General features: G+C 35.5%; 2 protein-coding genes across 3 annotated transcripts; both read left to right on the top strand.

Moving 5' to 3' along the window:
• Window positions 1-268: 268 nt before the first annotated feature.
• On the top strand, window positions 269-7,390 carry LOC110024505 (FRIGIDA-like protein 2). Its single transcript, XM_020724514.1, has 3 exons — window positions 269-1,272; window positions 6,302-6,477; window positions 6,564-7,390. The coding sequence occupies exons 1-3, from the start codon at window positions 495-497 to the stop codon at window positions 7,137-7,139; spliced, it is 1,530 nt and encodes a 509-aa protein (XP_020580173.1). The 5' UTR covers window positions 269-494; the 3' UTR covers window positions 7,140-7,390.
• A 3,745-nt stretch (window positions 7,391-11,135) lies between these two features.
• LOC110024540 (transcription termination factor MTERF9, chloroplastic) lies at window positions 11,136-15,328 on the top strand. Of its 2 annotated transcripts, none has more exons than XM_020724563.1 (5): window positions 11,136-11,465; window positions 13,269-13,323; window positions 13,441-13,595; window positions 13,674-14,363; window positions 14,821-15,328. In XM_020724563.1, the coding sequence occupies exons 1-5, from the start codon at window positions 11,220-11,222 to the stop codon at window positions 15,142-15,144; spliced, it is 1,470 nt and encodes a 489-aa protein (XP_020580222.1). In that variant the 5' UTR covers window positions 11,136-11,219; the 3' UTR covers window positions 15,145-15,328. The 2 variants fall into 2 exon arrangements, with proteins under 2 accessions (XP_020580222.1, XP_020580221.1); XM_020724562.1 differs by having other exon boundaries at window positions 13,269-13,362.
• The last annotated feature ends 2,283 nt before the right edge of the window (window positions 15,329-17,611 follow it).

Raw genomic sequence — 17,611 nt, 5'->3', positions numbered from 1 at the left:
TTTTTTTTAATTGGGCCCACCGAAATACAACTTTGATATGATCAACGGTGAAGATCGGGCGGTGCATGCATCTCTGCATACACAATCCGTATGAAATAATTTTTCGATTTCCACATTACATATTTAGTTCATATTAAGCCCCTCCCATTTGGCCCGTTTACATGCCCTATAAGCTAGGTCTAATTATTGCCTGTGAGGAATTATGTGCGCTCTATGATCACAATAACAGTGAGCGTGCGGAGAGCAATAATCGCTCCTACGCGAGCAATAATCGCTCCCACGCATTTATCATCACCAAAAATTCTTTGCCGTCAGAACCGCAAAATATAACATCCCCGCGATTTATTACGCCGCCTGGACCGAGGGCTAGGGTTTTTGTCCGTGAACCGCTTCTTTCCATTTGGGTTTAGGGACATTCTCTTCCGACTCGGACAATCGCTCAGGTAGTATTGCCTTTCCTCTTCCCCCGTAGCAGCTTTCTGTTCACCACTGAGATGGGCACGGAACATATTGAGGCGGCCATCAATTACACGGCTGAAAAGAAGGAGGATCTGCGGAAGGCTTTCGCCGACCTCCAATCCTTTTCCTCTTCCCTCGTTTCGTTCACACTGCAGTGGAAGGACATCGAAGACCACTTCTCCTCCATCGAGAAGTCGATTGAGGAGCGGTTCCGTGAACTCAAGAAATTGGATAGCTCTTCAGCGGTGAAGAATGCAGTTGCCATTCTAGCGGATTCTAGGGTTGAGGTGAACCAGGATAATACGGTGGTTGTGCCTCGTTTGGAGCTTAAGACCCTCTGCCTCCTAATGGACGGCAAGGGTCTTAGATCGTTCATCATTAATAACAGGAAGGACATTACGGCGATCCGCAGGGAGCTTGGTCCAGCCCTTCTATCTGCGCCTGATCCTGCCAAGCTTGTCCTCGATTCCCTCGACGGTTTTTTCCCGCCTGAAAAGTTGGCGGATGTAGATCTAGTTGCGATCAGGAGGACTTGCCTGACGCTTTTGGAGTGCTTTCATGATATGTCTCTGGAGATAAGGCCGTTAGCCAGGGAGAGGGCGAGGGGGCTGGCGGTGGAATGGAGAAAGTTGCTTTCGGAAGCGAAAGGTGACACGTCACTTGTGGTGCTGGGGGTGTTGCATCTTGTTGCTACGTTTGGGTTGGTTACTTCGTTTGAAGTCGATGATATTCTTGATCTTATTGTCCTTGTTGCCAGGAGAAAGAATATCATTGATCTATGCAGGAGTGCTAAACTCCATGAAAATATTCCTGGTAAGGTTTTCTGGGCCTTAGTTTTATTTTTTTTGCGGTGTTTACTGAACATTTTCTGTATGAACTCATTTGGTAATGTGGTGAATAACTCATATTCTCCTCCCTTTTCTTCAACTTCATTCTTTCTGTTGACATATTCACGTTCATAATCCGGGATTATGTATATTTCTTATACACTGTTGCCTTGTCAATGCTGCCAATTGTTTGTGGTGAAGTAAGTGGTATCACATACTATTAGGTTATCGCTGTTCTTTCTGTTTGTGGTGTAGGAAAAAATATCTTGTACGATTAGGGTTTCAATGATCTTTTATGATCTTCATCAGCCTATAATTGTAAAATATTTCAATTTCACCTGTTGAGGCCTCTTTTTTTTTTTCAAAAGATATACTTTCTCATGTGTATCCTTATATTTTTCTTATACATTCCAATGTAGATCATTTGTTGTGATTCCTAATGCTTACAAATTGTTTTATGCCATTCACCAACTTATCATCTGTATCATCAATTTTCTAAAGTCATGTCTTATTAATTTTACAAAATATTCATGTTCATTGTCTATCGTTTTATGCCTAGAATTTATTTCCTCTCTATGCAGAAGTTTGTTTTGGTTAAATTGTCCACCTAAATTAAAACAAAACATTTTCTTTTAAAACCCTTAGTTTAATCTTAGCCCGCCCACCCCTAACATAAAGTGACACGTGATTTCTCATCCTGCACCCACTCACTGCTCCTCGTTGGAGCTATTTGTGAGTCTTTGTTGGCTTTGCCACCCTTCCAATTGATGTCGAGATAGTCAACGTTTAGATTTATGTTTCTAACTTCCTCAGTTCCTCTCTCATTTTGCTTAATTTGGTGTTTTTGGGGATTTTTTGAAGAAAAAAAAATAGAGCTAGCACTTTGAATTTTGGAAAGGAAATTAATTTTAAGAAGACATTTTAGGAATGATAAAAAAATTAAAAAGGAATTATAAACAATTAATGAGTAAATTGCTTGATCATCATGATGAACTATCCCCCCATCACCGGAAGTTTGAAGAATTATAATTAAACTAATGCATGGTTAAATTTAGATCGAGTTACAATGTAGACTTCAAAGTTATGCATGATTTGTTTTTGGAGTTCAGCCTTGTGAAAAAAGTTGATCATATCTATTTACATTTTTTGGCATGGCTCATTAGTTATGTGAATTAATCTGAAATTTAAATTTAATATGAAATTATATTTTTTGGAAATGCAAGTCCAAATTATGAAATAGAAAAGATAAATAAATACACACTCACATTTATACCTTATTTCATTGCATTATGATTCTTGAAATAGTAAATTTAAGCAATAATGCAATGCAACATATTATTTGTTAGGCAATACAAAATAGAAAATAATCGTATTCACTTACAAATTTAAAAGTTTGCAATATTAATTATTTATCAAAAAAAATGTAAACTAGGTTGAAAAGTTTTTAATTATTGTTCAATTCCTTAATCATAGTGAAATAGAAGCTTTTCTTTTGAATAATTTATTATCCATATTATTATTATAATATTAATTTATTTATATATAAGATTTGCCCACACTCAAAAGATAAGTTGTTTCACCTCTATTGCCATTCATTGACTAGGATTATAAATTTGTATTATGCCTACTAGTTTGTTGTTGCTATTTAAATCTGCAAATAGTTTGCGTAGAAAGAGGTATTATACACAATTTGGTAATAAACGATTTTTTAATTTATTCATGTGTCAGTAATTGCCAGTTGTTTCAATCCCAACTTCGGAAACTTTTTTATTAAAATTCTCGGGATACACTATTTTCATGTTCATCATTGCAATGATATTTTTTTTGACCTTTTACCTCCCTCTTGGGACCTTTGTTCTGATCATAAAAACATAGGAATAATTTTATGTCATTTGCCACCATAAATTATACCTCATCTTACCAGCTTTTAACCCATATCAACGATTCTTCAGTGGTTATGTAATCTACATGTCTTGGTAATTGAACAATGCTTTGATGATATATGTGTCGAATTCTGTATATTTTTTGTCAGCTAGTAGCTAGTTTATTTTTTTTTCTTTTTTTGGTTTAAATCCTATTAATGGCTTGTGGCGTAGGAAGATTCACCATACCCTATGACCTAATTAGGATCTTCATCGATCAGTAATTATGAATTTTTTAACTTTTTTCCTTTGAGGTTTTTTTGTATTCTATTGATACTTGCAACTCAGTTAGCTAATTGTTTTACCTTTTCCTTTCGGTAGTTTTTATTTTTTTCTTTTGTTGTCAGGGATTGACAAGATAAAATACTTTGCATCTTTTAACCCCTTGTAATATATATGTATATGTATGCATGTGTGTATTCCTGTGTGTGTTCACATGCTAAAAACCTCTTGACTAAACATTTGTTGAGCTAGTAACTAAATGTGTGCATAACTAGGTAAAAATTGTCACAATTACCATTCTACACATGACATGTTGATATCTACATCGCTGCAACAAATGTTATGCATAATGATATGATTAATCAATATAGAACAAGTCATATTAAGCTTTTTTTTGTACCATGTTATTGGCACGGGCCAACATGATGCCATGCCATCACATATTGTGCTAAAATGATATGTTATGTTTCTATTCAGGACTCACTCTACTATTTTTTACTGTTTGGCCCGTCAAACCTCTTCAAGTGGGTTCTGTTAATACAATGCCACACTAGCCCTAGTTGAACAAAAGAAAAAAAATTAGAAAGAACCCTAAATCATTCTTGGATTGTAAACATTCAGTAGTCTAATGCAAAGAAATACAAAAAAAATATTCCAAAAAATTGCAAAACTCTTCATCGTTTTAGAAACCAGTGATAAAAATTATGTATATTCTAATAAGTATGTATGTGCATCCATATATTACGTTGTATATATTTAAAATACAATTTTCTCAAATAATAGTTTAAACATCCTAAAATTCCTAAAATTGGGATAAGTTTCATTTGTGCTTCGAAAATATTTGGGCTCAATTGGGTCTTGTTCCTTGCGAGGGTGAGGGTTAACATGACCAATTTACCAGCAACACCCTTTCGATTTACTTTTGCATGCACAGGGTAATTTTGTTGAAGTTCTTGATTGGCTTGGTTTGTTTACATCGCTCAAGCGCTTCATACCTTACTTATATGTTGCTCCCGATTGATGGAGTGATGCAAGCTGTTTTTTCTAGGCTCACAAAATTAAAAATTTCAGAGTTATACCTTTAAATCAATAAAAGTTTTAATCTCATCCAAGTAAATTTGTGTAGAGGTATTAATCGATTACCCCTATTATGCTTGCCACACTATTATATGATATTTAAACTCTTTGGTAGCTGATGATTAATCAATAACCCCAATGCTTGCCTTAGTGACATAATAAGATTGCTATAGCTCACTTCGGATGCGGATTTTGAAACTTTTGTTCCTCAAAAGGATCGAAACTCGATGATGGACTCTTGTAACCCTGAACTTATCTTCAAATGCTATTTGTAGGCTGAATGCTCCAATACACCTTGACAAGTTTGCATTGATGTTGATGAATTTGAAAATGGCTAGGAAGCTATGCATCATTAGGATTTAAGACTCATACTTAAATGGTCAAGTGAATCTCTCTTATAATGATTTAGAAAATCTTCTCATAGAAAATGAAGCAATTTCTTCGTATTTGAGAACTCAACCTTCCGTCCATCCACCCAAAAATTTGTTAAGCTTGCCATGGTAAACATTAGACCAAGATTGACAAAAAAACCTTTTTTACTTGAGTCAAAGAAAATAGTAAATCCTTTGAGCCAAGTGGTTACAAAAAAAAAAAAAAAAAGAAAAAAAGAAAAAAAAAAGCCTTACAACTCAATTTATAATTTTGAACATGTTGCCCAAGGCCATTCCTTTGAACACAAGCACACTTGGCCCATTTGTAAGACAAAATTTCTCAATTTAGCTTGGCCCACGATGAAATTGACATTTTTTCATTTCTTTTAACTTTCACGTTTGGCTTCACCGTAGAGAATGCAACTCAAGACATAGCCAAGTGACAAGATTTTACTGAATGCAAAGCATTATACTCACCTCAATTCTATCAAGATCTTAAACAAGTGTCCTCCCATCTCCTTTTAAGTATGGATCAACAACAGACTTGTACAATGATGATGTTAACCTATTATGAAGTCACATTTAATTTTGATTCTCTTGTTGCCTTTAATTTAGAATTATATTCCATAATCTATATGGTTAAAATTTTCATGCGTTCCTGTGCATATTGGAATATTCAAACTGCAAATATCAAGTCTCAAGTGAGGGTGGAATTTTTAGGAAATAAGTTCTCTATTCTTCAGCCTGGCGACTATTAAAGTTGTTGAATTTTCGAACTCTTGTGCTCTCTTTCAGTGCCCACAATGAGGATCTCTAAAGGCAATTCCAAATCTTTGAGAAATGGCTAACGCTGTTTGCGGTGATGGGTCATCTAGGTTTGGAGTAGAGTTTAAATGCCTATTATTTATGCTGAACATAATTTGAGTTCTGGATGGATTTTTAGATTTGGATTGGTTTGGATTCAATCCAATTTAAAATCCAAATTCAAAGAAAATTCAGGCCTACCATGCTGAGCTGAATCTTTATATATATTTTTATCTGTTTTGGATCTCCTTTTGTTCCGAATTTAGGTTTGTATATCCTAAATTTTTTGGTTTGGCTAGCCCCATAACCCAGATTCTCGAATAAACTATATATACCCTTAAATTGGGCGCTACCTTTGTATAGAAATGTGGTTACATTTATATTTATGTGGTCCAATGGTTACATCTCATAACAACATACCTTGTTTAAGGTGGTTTTAAATTAAATATATATAAATTTACATTTATATTTCTGTGGTCCAATGTTGAAAACAAGCTGCTGTTGCTGTTTGTAATCAAACTTCAATTTGCAGTAATATGTTCTATTAGGCTCAATCATGTGTTCATCTTCTCCCGATTTTTCGGCCGAAAATGACACTTTCAAGCATTTTGCTCGACAGATTTGGTCGAAAAACTAAATAATAGTGGGAAGCAACTAGATGCTGTCAAATTTGTCATTGCTTTTAACTTAACAGACAAATTTCCACCTGCCTCACTCTTGAATGCATATGTAAAAGAATCAAAGAAGACCGCACAAGAATTGCGGAAAAAGGGAAATCATTCCGCTCAATCCCAGGTATGTTTTTAACATGTATGTGGTGATCTTTTAACACAGAAAATGCTGCTGTGCCATCCAAATCATCTCCTTTTTATCTGGCACAGAATGAAGCCTCTTCAAAAGAGATTGCTGCACTAAGAGCAGTAGCCAAAATTGTTGAGGAGTACAATCTAGGATCAGTTTATAGCTGTGAGAATTTTCAGAAGCGTATAGAACAGTTGGAAAAACAAAAGGCTGAAAAGAAGCCAGACAAGAAAATGAATAATCAAAAGGCAGAAATGAAACCAGAAAAGAAGCGAGGAGCTGCTTCTAACTCTAATTTTAGGGGACAGAAGCAACAGTATGAACAGTCTAACAAGCGTCCTAGATCTTCAGCTTCTGCTTCAACTGTTCGTGATGCTCACCCATTTTCACATAATACACAGCTTGGTCTGGTTGACCTGGCTCCTCATGCGGGTTTTTCTGGCTCTTATCCCTTGTCTACAGCTTCAACTCTTTATAATCATGGTGGTGCAAGTTTGTCTAGCGGTTCTGTTGGACTTGGTGGATCTCTTGCTTCGTCGAGGTATATTCCATCAGAATCGATGATGGACTCTGCTTTTTACGATAGGGCGGTCCATAATGATAGTTACGCTAAATCGGGTTTGCGTCCTCCTTATCATTCGGGCTTCTATTATTGATGCTCATGTTATTTACCAAAAGCTTCCGGTGAAGCTTGATCTTCACTAATTTGGATGTTAAATTTGTGTTATTAACTTCAAAAGTAGTGACTGTTTGAGTGGTTTGGGTTTGTTCATGTGGACATATTGACATATTGTCTGTACAATGTGTTTTTATGATCTGTTGGGTATGAACGTTAATTCCATGTTTTTGATTTTGCGAGTTAGAGATGGACATCTTTTGGTTTGGATGAATGAATTTTCCTTGTGTTTCTTGTTAGGATATTCGGAGAATTTGTGTTAAGTTTTGTTAACTTTGCTTTATTTATTTGTTAATTTTTGGTTTTTGGCTGTTTTTTTCTATTGAATTATTCTGCCCCTTTCCCTTGAAGAATTCATAACCATTCTGGTTCTAGTTTTGGAATTTTTGGAATAGAGCAATTGCATGGAATTTTGTGAGCTTAGAAAGATACTGATTATTCCTCTTTTATGGCAGTTATTTTCTCATTTATGTGGTGTTTAGCTTCAACTTGGATTTATGTTAAATATAATTTATCAAATCCAATAAATCCGAATTTATCAAATCAAGTTACACACGGAGAAGCTCGTGAGCGAAGACTGAATAAATTCATGTAGCAATTGGTTTTTCTATATCCGGATTTATGTTGTAAAACAAATGGAATGTGAGAAAAAAAGACGTAACACGTGAAATTTTGATATAACAACATTGAATTTTTTATCTTTTTTGATGTTTGGATGGATTTAAGTCAAAATTCATGGTTAAATCCTATTAACAGTCTGCTACCGAACACCGCCTAATTTTGTCAGCTGCTCATTCTTTATGTAATTGTTTGTTTTTTTCCACGTTTCTCTCTTCATCTGTACTTCCTTTTGTTTGTGATAATTCCTGTTATTGTCATCTGTTAATAGTATAGGTTTTGGAGCAAAATTGCATTTAAAACTCGTATGAGATCCAGACATTTCCATATGCTTGTCTTGTGTTGATCGAGGCTGCACAGTATAGAATACGTAGAGACTGCCTAGATTAAGCTTTTTTGTTTTGTTAGTGTCTCGCTTTGGGGTGAACATTTTGTGTTCCTAAGCTTTTCTTCATATAATTTTTTTAGTGATTGTATGTATAATTCTGTTAATACGACTGAGATTCATAAATGTCTTGGCTGTTTTTCTTGTTGTATTTGCTATGAATTAATCAAGTTGTAAAAATAAATATCTGTAGCACCAGTTTGATTTGTGGCAAGGCTGTGCTCTATCTATTCATGAGCCAAGCGAACAACCATGGCTCCGGTTTTGTTTTATTTCATGTTGTCTAATCTTGATTTAAGTTGAGTATTATAGGCTGGCTCTACTCAGATAATACTCATTAGTTTCAGCTTGGGATCAAGTTCCTGCCAAAATTTTATCCTTGGCTGTGTAGTTCTCACTTCTCGCGTCCTGTGACTTGACCGTACACATCCACCAATCTAACTTGATTTTGATCAAATACAAATTTCTTTACAAATTCTTTTTATTTATATACATATTTGATTTTTGTGATACCCCCGTATGCATGCTGTAATATTTTCTCAATGGTCCTAGATATCGAGATCGTATGTATATAATCAAGCTGTGTTAACTGTTCTATGGCTTTGCTTTGCACGGTTGGATTTTGTAGCATTGCCTGCTGTATGATTTGCGAATAATTCACCCTTATTGCGTTTCTAACTCAACATAATGTTGTATGATTTTTTTTTGTATTATTTGAATATAAGATTAAATCTGACATCAGTTTCTTGCTATTTACTTATGTAATGTTGTTTTACTTATCATTTCTTCTTTTGGCCAAATGAATGAATGAATGTATGAGAGAGGGAGAGTGACATTCAAATAGCTGCAGACAGCGATTCTGTTCTTCTTTCATTTTCTTTTATTTTGTTCAACGGCAATTTGATACTTTTATCATATAGCTTATCTTTTGGCTCTATGCTGAGGTTCTGAAGCGTTTTTAGCATTGTAGACTATGATATCATGATGTTCAAGGATAATATCATTATTGTTCCATATGCTATGCTCATCATTTTATTGTTATATAATTCATGGAGTTTTTATTCTTTAACATGGTACTACATAAAATGTTATTTTTCATGTCTGTTATTTTCTTATACAACAAACATTAGAATGGCTTCTTTATTTCCGTTTGCTTGATACGTTCATATAATATTATTGCACATTTTGTTCTCATCATTTTTATTGTTATAAGGTGTTATATGGTTGATGTATGCAAGCGGATTCGCGGTGGTAGAGTGATTAATTAGCGTTTTATCATTGCACTAGAACCCAATACATACTCAAGTAATAAAAATGATGGGCAGAAGCATCAAACGATTTTTACATGAAAAACCCATAAATGGAGAAAAACCCATAAATTTACTGAAAACATTTTTTGTCCTACAATTTTTTTTTTTTTGTCTTTAGATTTGTGCCACATTGGAATTTGTTGACGCCATATCAATGGTATTTATGAATTGAGAGCATGTTAGCTATGCCATCCAGATGCTTAGGGTGAGTGCCAATTGAGTAAACTCTTTGGCGTGCAAACCGACACAGGATGATAAACTGATATGTGGCCCCTCCCAGCTGAAGAAATCAATTATAAATTTGGTTATAGATGTAATCCATTGTCCCATAGGCGGAAAATAGTTACACAATCTCCCGAGTTACAATGTTGGTGTTTGGATAAACTTGTCACCCCACATGGGGAGGATTGCAAGGAGGAGCAATAGTTGGGGGCTTCAATGCACCGTCTTTGGGTCAACGAGATGTTCGTGATGATGCGTCACTTCGTAGGTTATTTCATATGGTGCTTCATTACAAGTAGTGGGCGGTGACCGGTGAGTGTTGGTCGATGGTGGTTGCCGGTTGTAGGAGTAGTGGCCGGAGGCACTAGAACCAGCGGCAACCTGAGTTGATCGGAGGGGACGACGGCCTAAGTTGGCTAAAGGCGGCGGCGATCAAAGTTGTTCGGTGGCCGACAGATCGTCGATGCAGAAGTGATGCATGACTTCAACTACTTTTCCAAGCTTCCGTTTTTTTTTCAGGTTTCAAGCTCTAGGGCCCTCTCTCTGTCGTTTTGAAGAGAGGGGTATGACTCTATTTATGGGGTTATGGTTGTAATTAATGAATAAATTTGACTCTAAATGATCTTGGGGTTTGACTTCAACTACTTTTCCAAGCTTCAGTTTTTTTTCAGGTTTCCTGTTGTAGGGCCCTCTCTCTCTCTCGTTTGAAGAGAGGGGTATGACTCTATTTATGGGGTTTTGGTTGTAATTAATGAATAAATTTGACTCTAAATGATCTTGGGGCTTTTTGGATTCGTCTTATTGAGACGCTTTATTCGATTATAAGCTCATCATATTCGACATTTGTTTGACCTTTAAAATATGTCTAGAAAGCGTCAAAAAGTCAAAAAGCAATTTATCGGCTTGATTTGACTTGGATTCAATTGATTTTGGTATTGTTGGATTTGTCTCGTTTTTCCGGTCAATTTGATTATAAATTTACTGAAAACGTTTTTTTGCTCAAAAAATCATCCTACAATTTATTTTTATGTCTTTAGATTTGTGCCACATTGGAATTTGGTAATGCCGTATCAATGGTATTTATGAATTGAGAGAATGTTAGCTATGCCATCCAGATGCTTAGGTTGGGTGCCAACTGAGTAAACTGTTTGGCGTGCAAACCGACACAGGATGATAAACTGATGGATTTGCCTTTAAAATGTAGTTTTTGGTGTAAAATTGAATGGGTCATTGACATACTTATCATTAGATTCTTATGAATTTACATATCTAACATCTAAAGTGTGATTTTTATATTTCTAACACTCAAAAAAATTTTATCACATCAAAGAGCGAGTGCAAGCGAGCAAGGAGTGGATGGCGGAGAATATGCTCTCTCTCATCTTCCTCAAAAGCGCTGAAGGATAACGCTATAGTGCTCGGATGTTACTCTCCCTGAGTGCAAGCGAGCAAGGAGTGGATGGTGGAGAATATGCTCTCTCTCATCTTGCTCAAAAGCGCTAAAGGATAACGCTATAGTGCTCGGATGTTACTCTCCCTCTGTTACGGCTCCGCTTCTCTCCTCTTCTCCTCACAATGTCTTCCATGGCGACCTGTCTGCACGGGCCGCGGCGCTGGGGGAAACGGAGTTGCGGTCTGCTCGGCGCATTCCAACGCTCGCATCCTCAAGCCCGGCCGGCGGCCGTGGCTGGGTCGGAGAACCTCGATTTTTGCTGATGAGGATGAAGAGGGGAAAGAGGAGTACGAAGAGACGGAATGCGAGATATTTGATGTAAGTCCGATTTTTTATTTGGCTTTTGGGATTTTGATTGCTGCTCTTCTGTTTCGTTATTTTAGCTTGGAATTAGTGGTGAAAAACTGAGCTTGTGATGTTTAGTGATCAAGTAGCGGTGGGAGAGGTTTGTTTAGTGTGACAGAGCGTCTTTTTGATGTAAAGAGCTGTGTTATAGTTCGCAAAGCACGATATGGTTAGATTGGCGCTTTGCTTTGTTGATTCTTTGAAGAATTTCTACTTAGGTTGGTGCGGAAGATTATATTATTTTTTGTTTGTTTGCTTTTTTTATTTCAGTTTTTGGAACTTGAAATGGTTGGTAAGTTCTTCGTTCTTTTGATTCTGAGCATATTTTTATAAGAGTTAAGCTCGAGGATGAACATCAAGATTGTTCTTTTGTAGATCTTACAACGCTGAACGTTGAAATGGACTGTGAAAGTTTAATAGGAGCCTCCAATTACTTCGGTTTGGATTGCGTTTTCTTACACCTCAGTTCATTTGATTAAGCACAAACCTTTTAGATCATCTTTCTTCTGTTGATCTTAGTGTTATTGTTTAAGTCATTTTTCTTGGCATTCATCCTTCGAGCAATTTATTAGAAAAAAAAACATCAGTATTTGCAAACATACCACCCAATTATTAAGCATTTACATATTTAACACCTAAACTTTACTTTTTTACATTTTACCACCCAAATCTTTTAAATTTCATAAAAAAATACCACCGTTTTAACTTTGAAGAAGTAAAATACCCTTTTTTTATGCATAGGTAAGGTGACATGCATGTTAAAATTGAAGTTTAGGTTTTTTATATGTAAATACGTCGTATGTATGTAGTTGTTATTGTTGTGATTGGCTTTGATTGACCAACTGGGTGTTATTTTATATAGCCTGATTGTGTTAATCAATTGTTCACTAAGCGCCCTCAATTTTGCGGATCAAATTTGATTGTGAGTTTCCCGCCCTGGGGGGTATCCTTCCTTTATTGGTTTTGGGGTTGCTACCCCAAAAATTTTTTCTTGTGCACTGCGCCCCAACACTGAGCCATTAGTGCCCTATTGCAAGAAGACGGTACCGCGACGCCCAATCCAGGTTTAGAATTCGAGAGCACGACATTGCAATGCTCCGATGCAGCTCTCCAGTGCCACTTATGTAGCGCCTTGGCCATAGCAACCAATTTTGGGCCGTTTTCACTCAAGGTTTTGGTTTTACCAATGGAGGACTATAGGATTTCAATTTATCTATGCAAGGAGTTGATTGTGAGTGTCCTTGTGTGTCCAAGTGTATAAAAAGGCTTGAGTGGTATAGTTTGTATTATTTTCTTCGTTTACTTCATAGTGGATTTATTGGTGTGGCGTGCTTTCATGATTTTTTTCTATTATTTGGTTTTTTCACGTTAAATCTTGTGTTTTCTTATTTCATGCCCTTCTTTTCAAAATTTTGTTTCGAATCTCATGAATATCTTTCCGCAATTTCTTCTATCTCCCTCCCAACACTGAGAATATTGAATTCAATGAGTCTCTATTGGCTATTGTTATTAATATTATGATTGTTCGCTACATTCCCTTTTTCTTCAATCTTTTCTCTCTATACCGCGCTGTCTCCCTTCTTTTCTCTTAGATTTTTTTTGTTTGTAGTAAATCCAAAGCTGCTTTATTTTATTTTTTCTCTTATTTTGTTCTGGATTATAAAGACACTTCACCCCTCCAATAAAAGAAATTTTAGTATGAAAATCAATTTGGCATTTTACTTTTGTCTATCCTGATTCCGAAAACACTAATTTTATTCTGCATGGTTTTTTCAGGATGATGTTCTAGAGCATAAAGAGTTTTGTAGCAACCAATATTCTATTAAAAAAGGTTCAAATTCATATTCTGATTCCAGAAATAATGCTACAGGTGTCCCAAAAAATATGCAAATTGGTATTAAGAAATTCAATTTATGACCAAATTTTCAGCAGAATTCTGTTAATGCAGGAAGAGAATCTGAACAAAGCAAGAATCTTGCTCTTACCTCCATTAAAACAAAGCCTGCTAAAACCATAATGCTGAAAACAAATCTTCAATCCTATGACACTTTCAGAGATAAGTCCTCAAAAAAGAGTCCACCTGATTGTGATACAGACGGCCAGGTTAGCTCTTTTCAATCACTCGATGTTTTTGATAATTCCTCTAGATCAAACATGATTAGTCTTTTTCTTTCCTATCAGAATTGTGGAAATTTCACCAAGATCAGATTCCAGAAACTAATAGATGAACTCGACTTCGACGAGAGATGGTTTCCTTTGATCAATTACTTGAGCACATTTGGATTGAAAGAATCTCACTTCATTTCCATTTATGAGAGACATATGGCTTCCCTTCAGATAAACCTTACTTCTGCAAAGCAAAGACTAACATTTTTGATCGGAGTCGGTGTCAAGCACAAAGATATTAAAAGAATACTTGTAAGGCAGCCCCAAATCTTAGAATACACAGTCGAAAACAATATGATGTCCCATATTCGTTTCCTACTAAGCATAGGCATTCCGAGTTCGCAAATTGGACGGGTCATTACGAGCACTCCATCTCTTTTCTCTTACAGCATTGAACATTCTCTTAAACCAAAAATCAGATTTTTGGTTGAAGAAGTAGGAATTAATGGGGATGAGGTTGGTAAAGTTGTCCAACTTAGCCCTCAGGTTTTGGTCCAGAGAGTTGATGATTCGTGGATGGTCCGTTCGAGTTTTCTGTCGAAAGAATTAGGCGCTCCGAGGGATAATATAGTGAAAATGGTTACAAAGCATCCACAGTTGCTACATTACAGTATAGAAGATGGAATATTGCCCAGAATCAACTTCTTAAGGAGCATTGGGATGTGTAATTCTGATATCGTGAAAGTATTAACAAATCTTACACAAGTAATGTTTTCTTTTCCCTTCCTATCCTTTTATCAGGATCATATTTCTCTTACATAATTCTTATGTATTTACGTATCTCACACCTAAACTTTCACCCATCACACTTAAATCTTTAATATCACGTTGAAAATAATACTGTAACCACTTTAAAAGTGAACGTTTGAAACATTAAAGTGCTATATATGTAAATATGAAAGTTTAGCTGTGAGATATGTTAGTACATAAGAATGTTGTGCTACCAGGGGGCGGAACAAGGTTATGTCCTCTTTTAGCCACCCTAAAATTTGAGATTTCTCCATATATGTAGTAAAATTTAACTACTTTTTGGTCTAATACTTCTAAAAATTAAATATTTTGGTGTTTTTGCTGATCCTAAAAGATAAAGTTGATTCTGCCCCTATTATGTATGTAAATTTACCCAAAATCTTATCCATTGATCAAACCGTTAATCTTGTAGGTTCTGTCTCTATCATTGGAGCAAAATTTAAAACCAAAATATCTTTATCTTGTAAATGAGCTCAACAATGAGGTGCAGTCTTTGATCAAATATCCAATGTACTTGAGCTTATCTTTGAATCGAAGGATTCGACCTCGACATCGGTTCCTAGTTTCACTTAAAAAGGCTCCGAAGGGCCCGTTTCCGTTGAGCCGATTTGTTCCTTCTGATGAGTGCTTCTGTGAACAGTGGGCTGGCACAACTTTGGATAAATATTTGGCATTCAGGCAGAGTTTACTGCTCTCAGATTTTGCAAATAAGTATGAGACGAAGAGTTCATTTTGATCTGCGACCATTTTAGTAGAACTCTGATATATATTATTTGACCTGGTTCAGCATTAGCTGCACTAATACAGAATGTAAAGGAGACATTTTTATTAATATTCTCTAAGAATTGGTGGAGGTAGAGCTGTAAAGGAGACATTTTTATTGATATTCGCTTAGCACTAGTGGAGGTAGAGCTGTATTATATTATGCGTCGAATTGTTCTTTGGCTGTTTTCATGACAAAGCTGAGATCAGATGCCTGTATTAGCCTCCAATGCCCGTTTGAGGATCAACTTTTGAGCAGCAGATGTCTGTAGCATTGCCATGCAGAGGGAGCTCTGCCATAACAGCATTCCCTGATAAGGTTTAATTTCTTTCTAAGCTAACTCTGAATTTTTATTTATTTGTATATATAACATCTAAATTATTATCTAAATGATATAAAAATATATGCATGAAAATATGTTTTTCTAGTGATATTTTTTAGGGGCATTTATATGGCATATGAAAGTTCATTTGTATTTACATATGTAAAACACAAACAAATGATTCCCGTTTCTTTAATATTTGTATATATAACATCTAAAATTATACATTTTTAATAGTTATGTCACAAAATAATATTTTAAAAATAATAAAATTTAATTTTTTTTCAATAAAGTATTTAAATAAATATAAATAAATATTGTTATTCAATTATTTAATTATTTTGAGTTAAAACAAGACTCATGCGCACAAATGAATTTTATTCGTGTCCAGCTTGTTTATAAAACAAGCTAAAAAAAATTATCGTGTTAGACTTTTTTGTTTAGTGAACTAATCAAACACGAGCTATTTAATGACTCTTATGTGAATGACGAGTTTTTTTGACATCTCTAGCTATGGTTGGATAGAGAGTGGCAGATGTTATATACTTACATAAAAAAATTGTCTTTTTTTTATTTATTATTTATAAGTCGTGGCTGAAGGATTATTTTGTTTTATCTTATGAAATCTTTTTAATTAATGGTGTATCAGTTTGTGGAATATTTAATGAAAATCACTTTATAAAATGAACATTTATTTATAATCATGATTCTTAAGAGAGATGAAATTGACTATATTAAACTAGCATGGAAGCTTGCTCGTGCATGGGCCTTCTGGGCCTATTGATTTAGCCTCCTTTTTTTGTAATACAAGTATAATCGTGCACCTAAAACTTATTCATTGATATCATAAGTATACAATTATTCATTAGCCTATAACAGTTTCTACTGTGACTGTTTTATATTCTCTGTTATGATTAATCTCAAAGCAATCCAACGGTCAGATGAATGGTGCATTGATTGTTGGAAGACCAGGCAACCGGCTAAACACAACACATCCTTTAATCTCAAGGCAATTCAACGGTCGGGAGAAGAGACGATCACTGGAAGATCAGGCGACCGGTTGACACTATAACACAAATCATAGGACAATCCAACAGTCATAGAAGAATGGACAATCAATGGTGGATTGGTCGATCGGTCATACATGGGGTCATTATATCGGTCGGCAATCCCAGGATCAAAAAGTCATCATCCAAAGGTGGGCCAAAGGGCCGTAACGTCTTAAGATATTTCGACCAATTCATTGTAGAACCAATCAAGTAGGGGCATCACCATAGATCGACTATTGATGTAGTAACCCTAAGTGAAGTGACTGACTGGATAGGATGACTGCCATAACTCGTACCAATCGAATGGCCTCACTTGTTATTTTATTATATTCTCTCTATAATTTACAAATAGAACCCCCCAGAAGTTAATGATTAGGGGACGGATCTATAATTGTAACATTCAATCCCCAATGTCTATAAATAGGGGTCATTTTATGTAAAGAGCTTACACGTTTTTACTGTTCATTACTAGTTTTTTTTCCTAGCTCCACTTAGCGCTATGCACTATTCCTTGGGCGTGATTCGTGGATGTTTTTTGATTCAACACTAACGCTGTAGCTCCATTTATGCAATCATTTTGAAAAAAAAAATGTGCAATTGAAGTTGTGATGAAAGTCTATCAAACACCATAACAACACACACCTGATATGTTGGCAAATATGTAACTGTTGTGAGAACATCAATATTTGAAAGCTACTTTGAGTATCATAATGTTGAATTCAAAAACATCTAAGAATCACCCCCAAGGAATATAGTGTAGCGTTGAGTGGAGCTAGGAGAGAAAACTAGTAATGAACAATAGAAACGCATAACCTCTTTATCGTAAAAGGACCCAAACATAGCGGTTTGAATGCTATAATTACAGATATGCCCCCTAATTATTAACTTCTAGGGGTTCTTTTTGTAAATTACAAAGAAAATATAATAAAACAACAAGTGGAACCATCTGATTGGTAAGAGGTATGACGGTCGTTCTTTCTAGTCAGTCGCTTGTCTTGGGGCAGCTACGTCAATAGTCAATCGATGGTGATGACGCTACTCGATTGGTTCAGCAATGAACTAGTTGTAA

Source organism: Phalaenopsis equestris, unplaced genomic scaffold (assembly GCF_001263595.1).
Source record: "Phalaenopsis equestris unplaced genomic scaffold, ASM126359v1 Scaffold000258, whole genome shotgun sequence".
Classification (NCBI taxonomy): domain Eukaryota; kingdom Viridiplantae; phylum Streptophyta; class Magnoliopsida; order Asparagales; family Orchidaceae; genus Phalaenopsis; species Phalaenopsis equestris.
The sequence above is the reverse complement of the archived record's forward strand: the minus strand, read 5'-3'. Positions and strand labels throughout refer to the sequence as shown.

Coding starts and splice junctions, on each gene's coding strand:
- LOC110024505 (XM_020724514.1), top strand. CDS start 495: ATGGGCACGGAACATATTGAGGCGGCCATCAATTACACGGCTGAAAAG. Junction 1,273..6,301: donor ACTCCATGAAAATATTCCTG/GTAAGGTTTTCT, acceptor TTTGCTCGACAG/ATTTGGTCGAAAAACTAAAT. Junction 6,478..6,563: donor ATCATTCCGCTCAATCCCAG/GTATGTTTTTAA, acceptor TATCTGGCACAG/AATGAAGCCTCTTCAAAAGA.
- LOC110024540 (XM_020724562.1), top strand. CDS start 11,220: ATGTTACTCTCCCTCTGTTACGGCTCCGCTTCTCTCCTCTTCTCCTCA. Junction 11,466..13,268: donor CGGAATGCGAGATATTTGAT/GTAAGTCCGATT, acceptor TGGTTTTTTCAG/GATGATGTTCTAGAGCATAA. Junction 13,596..13,673: donor ATTGTGATACAGACGGCCAG/GTTAGCTCTTTT, acceptor CTTTCCTATCAG/AATTGTGGAAATTTCACCAA.